We start from the raw sequence: 14105 nt of genomic DNA, 5'->3' as shown, positions 1-14105 counted from the left end.
TTTTAATCAAATAAACTCATAATTGTATCGATAAAATACTTCCTATCAGTACAATATATGATCTAAAATTTAAACATCCTGCTTCAGGGCGACATATCCAGTGAATTAACGGCGCCTGAACAATCCCTTAAAACGGGTAAATCTATAACTTTATTATCTAATTTCAACATAATATCCACAAACTGATCAACATAATTTCACTATGCCCAAAAAGAATCGCCTTGCAAATGATATCGATATTTACGACATTTCTTTGCTATATTAATATAGTACTATTTGTTATAGATCCAGACCACCGACCTCGACCAGGGCTATCAAAATTTGCCTTCGTCATGGCCAATAACCAATATAATATTAACTACGATAGAAACTGTCATTGTTAATTTAACACTAGCTATCGCTGCTATAATACGAATAGCCTGTATACATATTAAATAAACTGTAATAAATAACTTATTATTTTTAAATACACCCTGTCTTATTTATCTACACCTTCCTTTGTCTTACGTCCACCTTGACCTACGCATTGTCACGTAAAATTCGTGATAAAAAAGGATTTTTGCAATCCACTAGCGATAAAAAGTTCGCGTACAAGGTAAATAGCGGGCAAAAGAACGGTATAAAGCATAGAGTGTAGAGTATAGTAGCATCGCAGAAAAAGAAAAATCAACAGCTTGGTCGGTCATTGAGCAGCAACAGATCGAGCAACGATACAAATGATCATGGAAGTGCGTTTCTGCTTCCCGGTCTGTTCGAACTATGACGATTTGTCTTTCTGATCTTTCCGACTCGACCGTTGCACCGTTCACTCGACCATCGACCATAAATTGTTTCGAATTTTCTAGAGAACGGACACTTGAAACTACGTGCTTGCGGTACATTCGATAGCCAGGACAGAGGGATCCTTCGTGAGCCTGTTTTCGTCCTGCGAGACGAGCAAATTATTAGAAATTTCCTGATGCAATTGTACGCGGTTTTATGCAACTTTGATTATACACGTGAACGATATTTGGCACAGAGGAGTAACATTTTCGGGGTAACATTTGCGCACTAATAGGTTCCCACGTAGCTAAAGTAAAGCAAAAGTTGCGCGAAATTAACGGATGACAATTGAGAAATTTCTTGGATGATCTACGTTTATTACGAAATGGTTGGATGCGAGAATCGATATCTGGTAGCATCTAAGTTGTCCGAGAGAGTTTCACGATAAAGGAACAGATCTCTGCCGATACTCTCCATCCGACTATCGTAGCAGATTTGCGTACTTTTGCAAGGTTCTCCAAATTAATACAAATTTCTAACTACCGTAACATCGAGATATTATACATCGTAAGGCAAAGTTAAGGAGAGTGGCGATGACCTCGGAAACGCGAAAAATATCTCAGAAGATAGAATTTTGATGGCGCGAAGGACAAATGTTCGTGATGGTTTTCCAATTTGTGAAATTAGACGTTTGCTCGCTTTGAGACAAAGTAAACCGCGTTTCTCACAGGTGTTCGGCAGATGGCGATGATGAGATATAGTGCAACAAAGTGAAATTTTACGCGCGTAAATCTAACAGGATTATAATGTAACAGAAGCACAACAAAGAGGAAACTTGTGATGAAAAAGGAAGAATATATTACCAACGAAACTCTTTTGCTCCATTTTCTTTCGTAGAATTATATTTCACTTGCGAGTATTATAGCAGGTCTGCCTTTGATACAAAAATCATAAAAGGTTTACGTATCTGCACGTATATTTACGCTGTATGAACGACACTCGAGTATTACACGCATGCATTATCGACAAATAGATCCACGTTCGAGATAAGAGTTCCTCTTTGATACTTTCTTATGGTATAAATAACGAGAAATTATCAGGAAGTATGTTACAGTGAAACTGCTCGTACTTCGTTACTTTTACTCGCATGTATGACACCTACAACGATATTCTTTATTGAATCAATAAATAAAAGCGCTCCCCAACGTACGTACAAGACTAGATCTTGAAATATAAGAATCGACGTAACAATAAGACTAAAAAAGTTCGAAATGAAAATAATTCGCCGAAACGGCAAAAAGAGAATACCTGACACAAAAATAACGATACGGTAAATCTGCGTCCCGTTTTAATTTTCATCGATCAGTCGTCCAGCAAGCGAGATGTGTCAAGCAGCAACGGCGACAAGGTAACAGAGACGAAATATTATCGAGTTAACGCACGCGAAGTGGTCGCAGGAATGGCTGACGGGTGCGAGAGTGTAATGCACTTACGTCACGCGAATTTCAGACGAAACAACTGGTGGTGTAACGAAAATTTAGCGTCGCAACCGAATGTGCTAAATATAAAATGGATGGCTGTTGACCGAAAGAAAAATGCTCGACGATACGGTGCCGCCGTTTGTTCTCTTACAAGATTGAACGTCCACGGTCGACCCATTTACCAGACCCTCCTCGTTACACGAAGAGACGAAATCACCAGTGCTATTTAATCGTGCGAATTATATCACGCGTATCTCGCGAATTATTACACGACAGTGATAATAAGGCAAATCTAATAAAATTTACTTCTCATTAAAAAGTCGTACCAAAACAATTATTTATTAATTGGTTTATTTATTAATTCTTAAGAAGATACATATAAATAAGAAAAAATGGTAAAATTTGATTAGTATAATAAAAGTAATATATGCCTATGATCATTCTAAAATATAAAAAGTGAAATAGTCTTACGTTCATTGGTATATTTTAAGAACACATACATCTTTTAACGATAGTTGCAATGTAACATCATTTTTATATTACACGCAAGGTATGGCAAGTATTCCTGCTCTAAGGCACAATTTGAAATCAACAACATTCAGTTTAACAAATTATAACTTCTATTCGTTTTCCATCATGGAATAACGCGGTGGTGTCTTCCATATTGCACTGGACGTGCGTTGTAATCTACTCCTATCTATATTTTCAAACATTTCAGTTAAATCTGGTGTGCACATTCTTCTATCAAAGAATTTATAGACTGCTTTCTTCGGAATTTATCGTTGCATTGCAAGTTCATTTTCGCGTATGTACGCTAAGATTGATAAAACTTCGAGTACTCCATGCATTATAATGTTTATTAACTCATTAAGTAAAACAACACTTACATTGCGCCTAATGTGGAATTGTACGCCTTGGTCTGGCTTCATCGTCCGATGTGTCGTCGTCAGGTTTACTGTGCAAAACAGAAGTGGACCTTGCTGTTTGGAGCTATATTTTGGATAAAATATCGAATGAATAATAGCTTGTGTTTTTATAACAGAAGAATACTTTGATACTGTTTGTAATGTTACCTGCGATGTCATCATCTGAGTCTCCTTCTTTTGTTTCGCTAATAAGATTTTTTTTGCTTTTTCGACAGATCTTCGTGCCAGTTTTTGTACAATGGCTTTTTCTGAAATTTTTTCTTTTTCAAAGGCCTCGATTCTCCTTCTTACGGGCACATTTTTCTTCATTTCATTTTGAATGTCCTGTTTCGTCATGTTTCTATTAGACATTTCCCTTTCACGGGATGGCTCATCTTCTGCGAATAATTCTTCGAACTCGGTGAGTCCAATCGCTTGATTCAGCTGCTGAACCTCCTCCTGCAGAGTTATTGGCGACCGTGATGCAAATTTAGGTTCATTATTTTTTCCTATACTACTAGCCAAGTTTTTATTAATTACTACAGTTTCGTTTGATTTTATTGGTGATAAAGGTTCTACAATTGCGGTAGCGTCCATCATCTTCTGCGTATAAGTAGAATTGATGTCCATCGTGGAATTCATAAGAGGAGTAAATTTCTCAAGTGCATCCTCGCACATTGAAGGATCTTCAATATCATTTCTTGCTGATGGAATTACTGTATCATCAATAATATTAGAATATTTACCCTTCGTGTTTTCACTCCGTGAAAAAGTTCTCTTTATATTGTTGTCTATCTATCTCTTGTTGTCATTGAAGACTTTAATGGTTCAATCCTTTCTGGCTGTATTGCATCTTCTTTTGAAATTGTTTCGCTTAAAACATTCTTTTTTGTTTTACTATGTTTTGTAGGACCTTTTGTGTTTTTTTCATCTGAACTACTTCTAGCACTTTCCTTTTTTTTAGGTCGGCCTCCACGTTTCCTCTAAAAATTTAGAATATATTTAACAACGTTATAGTAGTATTTATATACACAATGTACATACAATTGTATAAGCAATTAGATTTTGACGCATTAATTAACCGATATCAAACATTATTGGGTACTACATATAAGGGTTAGTATTGATTAGTAACATAAGATATGGGGTAAGATTAAAAGTATTAAATTTCATCATAATATGACACAAACATTTACATTACTGTCATCATCAAGAGTTAGCCTTCGTAATTTTGTAACAAGTGACATTGACTGCTGCTTTTTAATATTAATTGCAGCTTTTATTGCAGCCTTTCTTTTTGTTCGGTCAATTGTTGTTTCCAGCACATCCCCAGTTTTTACATCTTTATTTTCTGTTTTATCATGTACTGCTGAATCTGTTACTGTATTATCAGTATTGATAATATCATTTTCTGGGATAGTCTCTTTACGGCGATAACCTTTTTTCTTCAAAACTTTCGGCCTCTTTGTAGTTGAAGGGCCAGGGACTGATTGTGGTATTTCAGCAATTAAACCATGTAAATAATCCAGAGTGTCTTCAAGCTGGTTGTTAATATATTTTTTAACATCCAAGGAATAATTATGTATATTCGATATATCTTTGGTAATCATTTCTTTAATCTCCTTCTTTGATCCAGTATCCATATTTGAAATCTACGAATAAATGATATATATTTAATATATACATTAAACTATACTTTTTAATAATACATACCATAATTTAATATTATGGTTGAAATTATGACGTATATAGCAATTAATACATACACATGTGTTTAGTTCTATTAACTTAGAAGCACATGTAAATTAAAAAAATATATATATATATATGAAACAATAATAAAATAATGAAGTAACATTGAGAATAGAATCTAGTTTAATTACACATATATACCCTTTTAATAATTCCGTTCTTATAAATTTTATTAAATTTACAGTGAAGCTTACAATTACACTAATGCCAATGAATATTAACGTATGCGTTTATTATTACACTAAATAAAAATGAAAGTAATGCAATGAAAAATACAATATACCTTAATGGAAATAAAATAAGTAAATAGCGAAGTATTTATTAATATTATTATATAGCATTATATTATATTATTATAATATTTATTAATATTTACTTACGTTTTACGTTTGCACAAAAACTATAAAATTTTAAATATAAAGAGAGATTTATAACAGAGATAAAGCAAGTCACAGAAATTAGTGTCTTTCAATGGCAAAAATGCGTTAAAGGAAGTGAAACGATAATCTCCGTCTCGCGTCACAAGCGGAACTGTGTCAGTTTTGCTCCTTGAAAGTACACGTAGCGGTACATGAGCTAGAGAACATTTCAAATCATGTTGTTGTTTTTTTTGCTTCGGAGTATCAAGATCGTGAGGACATACATAATATATTAATAAATAAACTCCGGGCAAAACAATGTCGCCGTTACGTTACCGTCGAACCGTCGAACAAAGACGAATTTGAATTCTCCGACTCTCCCCCGATCTGTTTATACTATACCAGTTTAAACGGACGCAATCGTAAAGAGTTCACGAGAGTTATGGATCAGTATCTACGAGTATCTACCGTCTTTGCGAACATTATCTATAATTATTTATTTAATCATTTGAAAATATACTTGAAGGTTTCAACAACGAGCAATCTTGTCTAATAAATCTCACGATCAACCATCCTCTACACACAAGTCCTCTGAAAACATAACGACTTTTCAGTTCAATTTGAATCGTTGCGTTCAACGCCATCAGGGTGTCCTGCATAACGCGGGCATCCGACTAGGTGCTGATACCACATACAAGAACAAGTCGAATATGTGAAATAAAGCTTTTTAGCTTAAGGTCCCGTTTTGAAAAAAATACAGTTTGAACATGTTCGGTTGGCAATTGGCTTAATACACGCGTATGATAAATAACAAGATTTATTACATGATTTTACAAAATTTGTTAAAATTGATTAAGAAGTTACTTTCAAGAAGTAATATTTACATAATTGTAAATTGAACCCTATGTTTAACAAAATTAGGCATTCTTAAGTATTTGTTATTGTAAATTACTATTATGCTTCGCCAAGTGTGATTGGAACACATTTCTGGAACACAGCGTCCATCGATGTCTTCAATGAAAGAACATAAGTTTAATAACCTAACTTATCGACGAAATAAATCCCTAGCCCCCGGGTAGCGTGTTAGGAAGCTTCCGTGGTAATTCTTTTAAAAGCAATTAACGAGTGATCTGTTCGCGAATTATTGTATTGTATTATATATTATGTGGCATCATGATATCATAAGGAATACAAGTCACTATGATTTCTTCGTACTATTTCACAGATGGAGTGTGCAAATTTGACTTTACAATGAGCAAAGTCAAACGTGACAATGACAAAATTGTATGTGGCAAAACTGGATACCTCAATGTTATACAGTGTGTCAAGAAAGTGTTTGTTGTCATCTTATGTCTTTGGGAGGTAATTCTACACCTTCGGATTTGCGAAGATCTGTTGAAAAAGAGGATCACAAAATTGACCTCGAGCATTCTATTGCACGTATTGCGTGTTTGTGCGCGTATTTATCCATCGATGTATTGCAAAGAACAGTTTGTCCAATAGGGGTTTCACACGCAGCAATGGGAAAAATAATACTCTCACCCTGAGAGAATTGACCGGCGAGGGCGCGGCAGAGGCCATGGAAGCGCTTCGGTGAGGCGCGCTAGGTCCGTCGCGCCCCCCGGTGGGGTGCAAACTTAGGCGCTGGCAACTCAGCGCCCCGGGGCAGCAAATCAGCCCGGCAGGGGAACCGGACTGTCTGGCACGGCGGCTCCGGCGACGAGGCGCGGTGTGACGTGGCCGCATATCGCTCCATTAGGGGGTGTATTGAGCGCGGGGGGGGGGGTGTATCCCTCACACCAGTTCCCGGGCCCCTCTAGATCGCTGCCGGGACGGTCATCATGGAGGTTTTAGTCCGTTGGCGTCCGCCACTACCACGCCGCTTTTTCCCAGAAGCGACCTGGTGTCCTCCACGTTAATAAAAAAAAAAAAAAAAAAAAAAAAGTGGGAAAAATAATACGCCAAAAAGGTGTACGTTATAAGGTTCGCCGTGTGCGAAATTATGTCGTTTGACGAATATTCGATGGTTAGCCGCTAAGAAAATTATAACGCAATCCTTGGAAATATCTTGTTTACGGATGAGAGCGATTCTTCCGATAGCAATATTCTCGATCGTCAGACTGCCAAGATTTAGGCTTTTGAAAGTTCTCACATTATGATACAATGATACAGAGATTCAAGCAGGCTCGAGCAAGTTTGATTTATTCCACAGCTCGCTTTAACGTGTAGATAAAATCAATTTGAAAATGGAATAGATATCATATGTTCGCGAGCAGCCAGAAAACAACACTGACGTTATTTCGTATCGCATCTGACTTTAAAAACGAACATAAAATGAAAATAAACGGTTTTTCATACAAAAATGCATACTTGTTACGATGCATCGTGAGTAGCAGAGTAACGCATATGTTCGTGTATTACAGCATGAACGTATTAATGAATAAATAATATATATATATTAAATTAAAATTTTTAATATTTTTATAATTTAATAATAATAATAATTACTATATTTATATAAGTATTATAAATAAAATATGTATAATAATATTATTAATATCTTTTTATTAGGACTATATAATTTATATATAACTATAAAATATAATTTAAAAATTTTTAATATTTTTATAATTTAATAATTATATTTATTTAAATATTATAAATAAAATATTTATAGTAATATTATTAATATTTTTTTATTAATATTAAAAATACAATCTTAAAATTTGTAATATTTTTAATCTTATAATATCATTAATATTTTTTATTTATATTAATATATAATTAAAATTTTTTATATTTTATAATTTAATATATATATATAATAAATAAAAAATTTTTAAATTATATATTATACAATTTATATTATAGTAATTTCCATTTTTTCAAAATAAAAAAATTGTATATTAAACAATTTAAAAATAAAGGGTAGAATATTTAAGTATTAATATTTTATAATTTAATTTTATAGATAATTAAATATTTATAGTAATATTATTATTTTTTATTAATATTTTAAAATATTATGTGTGTGTGTGTGTGTGTGTGTGTGTGTGTGTGTGTGTGCGCGCGCGCGCGCGTGCGTGCGTGCGTGCGTGCGTGCGTGCGTGCGTGCGTGCGTGCGTGCGTGCGTGTGTGTGTGTGTGTGTGTGTGTGTGTGTGTGTGTGTGTGTGTGTATGTCGGGTTAACATTAGAATTTAAGGCGTGTAACGATTCTTCGTTTGAATTAGCCATCGTTTTATGAAACAGAGATTATATTTACGCGAATATACAAGATTTTACAAAATATTATGAATATTGAGTTTAATGAATGATAAGATTAACAAATGATAAGTTTAACTAATGATTCCAAACGAATCCACGGTCAACGGGATAACTCTTTACTATGCGTAGAATAATTTAAACACAAAAAAAAATACGATTGCGGAGGCACTCGGTAAATTGCTCGATGTATCACTTTCCAAGGCGATCACACGAATGAATATCTGATGAAAATCTTTTTCGCTGTACGACTGCATTTTGTTCGTTATATGCTCGCTGGAGGCATCGAGAAGCTTCCAATCGCCGCTGCTAGGCAGACTCTGCCAAGAGTTTGTTGTATACTCTTTGGAAGCATCGAGAAAGATCCAAACGTCGTTGCTAGGCAGCCTCTGTCTGGAGTCTGATTCCTAATACAACGTGTGTCCCATTATATCGACATCTCCAAAGTACAATTCTATGTGATTTCTAGGGAGAACAATACAACCGATCCACACCTTCGTCAGGCAAAACGTTTATCCCGTGACCGCGGCTACGCTCGGCGACCAGCTGCCACCTCGAACCCACCCTCGCCATCACATATATCGAACAATTACAAATGACAACAATTGCTTAATTACAGCTATGACAAAACCCAGGCTAAAGCACCAGAAGACTCTCGCAAAATTGCAAAGGGAAGGCTCCGGTTTTCCTTTCATCTCCGACACGTTCTTTTGTGATCCCGTTGGCCGCGGATTCGTTATCGGGCCTGAGACCATCGTCACTAGTGTCGCGAGTGCCAATTGTCGTGATCAATTGTCAAGACTGTAATAACTCTATTATTGTAATAAACTACACCTGCGTGTACCGTACCAATGGCTAATTCCCGTGAAGATTCATTTGACGCCCACAATCCTACTCCCAGTGCTAATCCGACATACATATTAATATTTTTAAATATATTTTTTTTTAATATTCAAAAATTTTTTAAATTTCCCTAATATTTTCAATATTATGCTCTAAATGTATAAGCTATTTAAATTAAACAAGTTCATCTTTCTCTTTATTTAATTTAAATATAAATTAGTAATAATAATTAAATAATTAATTATAAATATATTTATAATCAAATTATTATTATTAATATTAATAAATAAATATATATTAATAATAAATAAGAAATTTTTAATCTAAAATGTATTTCTAATAAATCACAAACATATCCTATAATCTTTCCTGTAAATGTTTCAACTAAACATTTTTCAAAATAAAATTCATAATAAATTATTTTATTTGTTAAATAACTCATTATAGACTTATAAAAAAATTCTATTATAAAAAATCTTTTGATAAATATTAATTTTTTTCAAATAAATATTTAATATTAATACTAAAAATATTAATCCTAATAATATTAGCTTAAATACAAGATATTTATAACTATAAATTAAATTAATATTTAATTGATAAAAGAAAAAATTAAAAATAAATTTTCTTAAAATTAATATAATTATTAAAATTACTGATATAATTCCAGCTATAATACAATCCTCATTTAAATAAATTAAATTTATTATATAATTATTTCCCATTATTATAAATATTGTACGAAAAGAATATGATACTGTAAAAATTGTTCCAAAAATTAAATTTATTGTACTAAAAATTCTTTTCATATTTAAAAAATAATATTCAACAATTAAATCTTTAGAATAAAATCCTACTAAAAACGGAAATCCACATAATATTAATAATGAAAATATTATTAATAATCCTTTTATTGGATATAAATAAAATATACCAGAATAAAAACGAAAATTCTGAATACCATTTATATAATGAATAAATCTTCCAACACACATAAATATTATAGATTTAAAAAATGCATGAATAAATAAATGTAAAAATGTTAAATCTGTTATTCCTAAAGAATAAATTCTTATTATAAGACCTAATTGACTTAATGTTGATAAAGCAATAATCTTCTTAAAATCTATTTCAAAATTAGCTATAACTCCTGAAACTAATATTGTTATTCTTGAAATTATTAAAATGAATCTTTTATATTTAAAATCAATTATTATCTCATAATTGATTAATAAATAAATTCCAGCAGTATCTAAAGTTGATGAATGAACTAATGAAGACACAGAAGTAGGAGTAATTATTGCAGCTGGTAATCACATCATAAATATTAATTGTGCACTTTTTGTAAATACTATTAAAAAGAACATTAATAAAATGAATAAATCTATTTTATATAAAATTAAATTTCATGTACCAAAAATTACTAAAAAAGAAATAATTATTAATAAACTAGAATCACCTAAACGATTTAAAATTACTATAATTATTCCTGAATTAAATGATAAAAATTTTTGATAATAAATAATTAAACAATAAGAAATTAAACCCAGACCATCTCATCCTAATAATAAAGTTAATATATTAGGTCTCAAAATTTAAAAAATTATTGATATTAAAAACATTAATATTAAATAATAAAAACGATTAATTAAATATTTATTATTTAAATTTATATATCTAATTCTATATAATTAAATAAAAGAACTAATTAATATTACTAAAAATACAAATATTAATAATTTAAATCTAATCATAAAAATTGTTAGGGAAGTGATACATTTACACTGTACATGAGAGTGTGTGTGTAAGGGTCAGAGGGCGTCCAGGTCTTAGTTGAGACAAAAGACAGCCGTTAAAAGATTCTGGATAGTCGGTTGGCGACAAGCGTGCGTGCAAGACGTTCTTCAGAGCGTAATATAGATGTATAGCTGTTGTGTGTGAAATATAGTCAATTATTTGTATTACCAAATCCTTGAATTTCCTTAATAGATTCGTATTCCAATTATGATCGTTATTACAAAATTTATTAGAAACTGACAAAGTAACGATACAGAATGTTATAACAGAACAGAATAGAATGTCGAGTACTGACTTGGGAGGTTTTTTTATATCAAGGGGTTGGCTCCTGTGGAGGGGTTATCGTTGGATGCCGGTCACATAGGGATCCTGTTACTGCTTAGTTACTGTTTCGATGGCTAAGGTATGTGAGATATGATTATCCTATTGCTGCATTCCCGGGGCCACAGTGACACTAGAGACGTTGTCTGTGTTTTATGAATTGGAGACATTATTTTGAGAATGGACCCTGTGGTTATTTGGATTATTTTGATTTCCTTGTACTGTTTGGGAGTAGTATAGGAGATTGAAGTAGTAGTGAATTTCGGAAGACTGGGTATTTGATTGGTTGTCTCTTTGGCTCTAAGCTTGGGATACTTATTTATACATAAGGTTTTGTAGGCTGAGCGGCCTTTGTAGTTAGCAGAATGGTCACCTTGACAGTGGATGCACTTCGTTGGGGTTTCCGGTGATTTAGTGCACTGGTCAGTGGGGAGTGTAACTGCACATTTAACGCAGCGGATTTATATGCAATCGCTTCCTCTGCAATGTTTGCATTTTTCAAAGCTTTTGTTCATGCAATAGCTCTAGTGTTTTGTTCTCGTGTTTTCGTTCTAGTTATCCTAGTTGAACAAGTTTTGAAGTGTCCGTGCCTGCCTGTTCAAATGGATCGAATAGAGCATTCTCTCTTCCTCCGAAGATGGTTGTATTTCATCTTCACTCAATATGTTGCGTCGTGCAACACTCTACCTGGACCCGGCCATACACCGCGGGCCAGACAGGCCCCAGATGTCCGCTCATTCTTACGGCGTACTCTCAATAACCTTAAGCACCCGTCATAAATCCCACTAATTTGCTTGCTAAGGTCCTTCAGACCCAACAAACATCTGTTTTCTGAATCATTTCTAAAGATTATTGTCTACCACGGCTTGACAAGGGAAAGTTGGGTTTTCCCACGTACGATGCTTCCTAATAACAACTTTCTATCGAGAGCAGCTAAGACCCTTCCTAGTCCACCAACCTTCGTTTAACCAATTAACAACAAATCCGATGGTCCCGTGCGCTGGACATACGCATCCTTAGCTTTCCTCCGCTACAGCATCGTCACCGAACATCACTGATTCTTCAACCTTCAAACATACAACATCCTTCGACCGGGTCTACACCCGAAGATCAGTCAGTCACTTATCTTATACATACGCACCAGCGTAACTATCTTCTTCACAAAGTTGTTGGAATAAACTGTCATTCACACCTTGTTACATCAGTGTCATATTCAATTAACCACCTCTATTATCCTAATCGAAATAGGGGATCGATCATTTCGTGGCGTCGATTATCTAATCGTGACGGGAATTTACGACTCCCGTTGGCGTGCTTCCTAGCGATCGCGTCTCTCCGCGATCGAAACACAATGTCATAGATCTGTTTTGCCGCTTTTTAATTTCTTGTTTCTGAATATTTGCTTGAAACTTTTTCACTTCAGGGAATGACTCATCTTCTTCTTTTAGCTGATGCATCTTCGTGTTTTCACTCTGTGAAAAAGTTCTCTTTCTATTACTATTTCTTGTTGTCATTGAACACTTTTCTGGCTGTATTGCATCTTCTCTTATAGTGAATGTGTCTGTGAAGTACCCGCGATCTTCCTTGAAATTGTTTCGCTTAAAACACTTTTCTCATTTACTATGTTTTGTAGGGCTTTGTGTTATTTCTTCTTCTGAGCTACTTCTAGCACTTTTCCTTTTTTTTTAGATCGGTTTTCACGTTTCCTCTAAAAATGTAGGATATATTTAATTACGTTATAATAGAATTTATATGCACAATGTACATACATTAAGCGATTAGATTTCAACATATTAATTAACCGATATCTTTTAGGTATCATTATTAGATACTATATATAAAGGTTAGTATTGATCAGTAACATGAGATTTGGGGTAAGATTAAAGATATTAAATTTCATCATAATATGATACAAACATTTACATTACTGTCATCGTCACGAATTAATGGCCTTCGTAATTTTGCAACAAGTAACATTGACTGTTGTTTTTTAATATTAATTGCAGCTTTCCTTCAACCCTCTTTTTTTGCTCGGCTCTTCAAAACTTTCGGCGTAGTTGAAGTTGAAGGGCCAGGTTGTGGTGTTTGAGCAAAGTATCTCCAAAATGGTCGTTAACAGATTTTTTAACACCGAAGCAACGTATATTCAATATATCTTTGGTAATTAGTGCTTTCATCCGATTCTTTGATGTAGTACCGATATTCCTACAATCGATATATCTACAAATAAATTCTTTATAAGTGTAGTATCGTGGAAAGAAGGGCCTGTGGTGGTACTCGATAGTTAAATAGCACCACTCGACACTAACTAGTGTCGGACGACGAAGTGGTTAGCGCCTTAGGTTACGAACGTAGGAGTCCGATTTTTCTTCCACGGTACAAAAAATGAGGAAAAGAGCGGCCGTACCCAACAGCGACCTCTACAGCGCTGAGCACAGCTCAACGATACTACATAAGTATTTAATATATACATTAAACTATACTTTTTAATAATACACACCATAATTTAATATTGTGCTTGAAATTATGACATATGTAACAATTAATACAAACACTTAACTTAGAAGCATATGTAAATTATTTTTCAAAAAAAATATTTATATGAAACAATAATAAAATAATG

At 33.5% G+C, this 14105-nt stretch overlaps 1 protein-coding gene and 1 long non-coding RNA gene across 2 annotated transcripts; both read right to left on the bottom strand.

The window, feature by feature from the left end:
* Positions 1-2594: 2594 nt before the first annotated feature.
* LOC126875897 (uncharacterized) lies at positions 2595-3397 on the bottom strand. The gene is made up of 3 exons (XR_007693755.1): positions 3317-3397; positions 3131-3233; positions 2595-3057 (listed from the first exon to the last, which is right to left on the bottom strand). It is a non-coding gene; the product is annotated as an uncharacterized LOC126875897 (long non-coding RNA).
* A 3-nt stretch (positions 3398-3400) lies between these two features.
* LOC126875851 (uncharacterized) lies at positions 3401-4947 on the bottom strand (the record flags this gene model as incomplete). The annotated part of the gene is given in 3 exon segments (XM_050638748.1): positions 3401-3946; positions 3949-4131; positions 4339-4947. Coding segments are annotated over 3 exon segments (1182 nt in total), but the record flags the coding sequence as incomplete, so codon positions are not given.
* Positions 4948-14105: the final 9158 nt, after the last annotated feature.

The sequence above is a fragment of the Bombus huntii genome, unplaced genomic scaffold (genome assembly GCF_024542735.1).
Source record: "Bombus huntii isolate Logan2020A unplaced genomic scaffold, iyBomHunt1.1 ctg00000059.1, whole genome shotgun sequence".
Classification (NCBI taxonomy): Eukaryota; Metazoa; Arthropoda; class Insecta; order Hymenoptera; family Apidae; genus Bombus; species Bombus huntii.
This window is presented reverse-complemented; position numbering and strand designations above follow the sequence as displayed.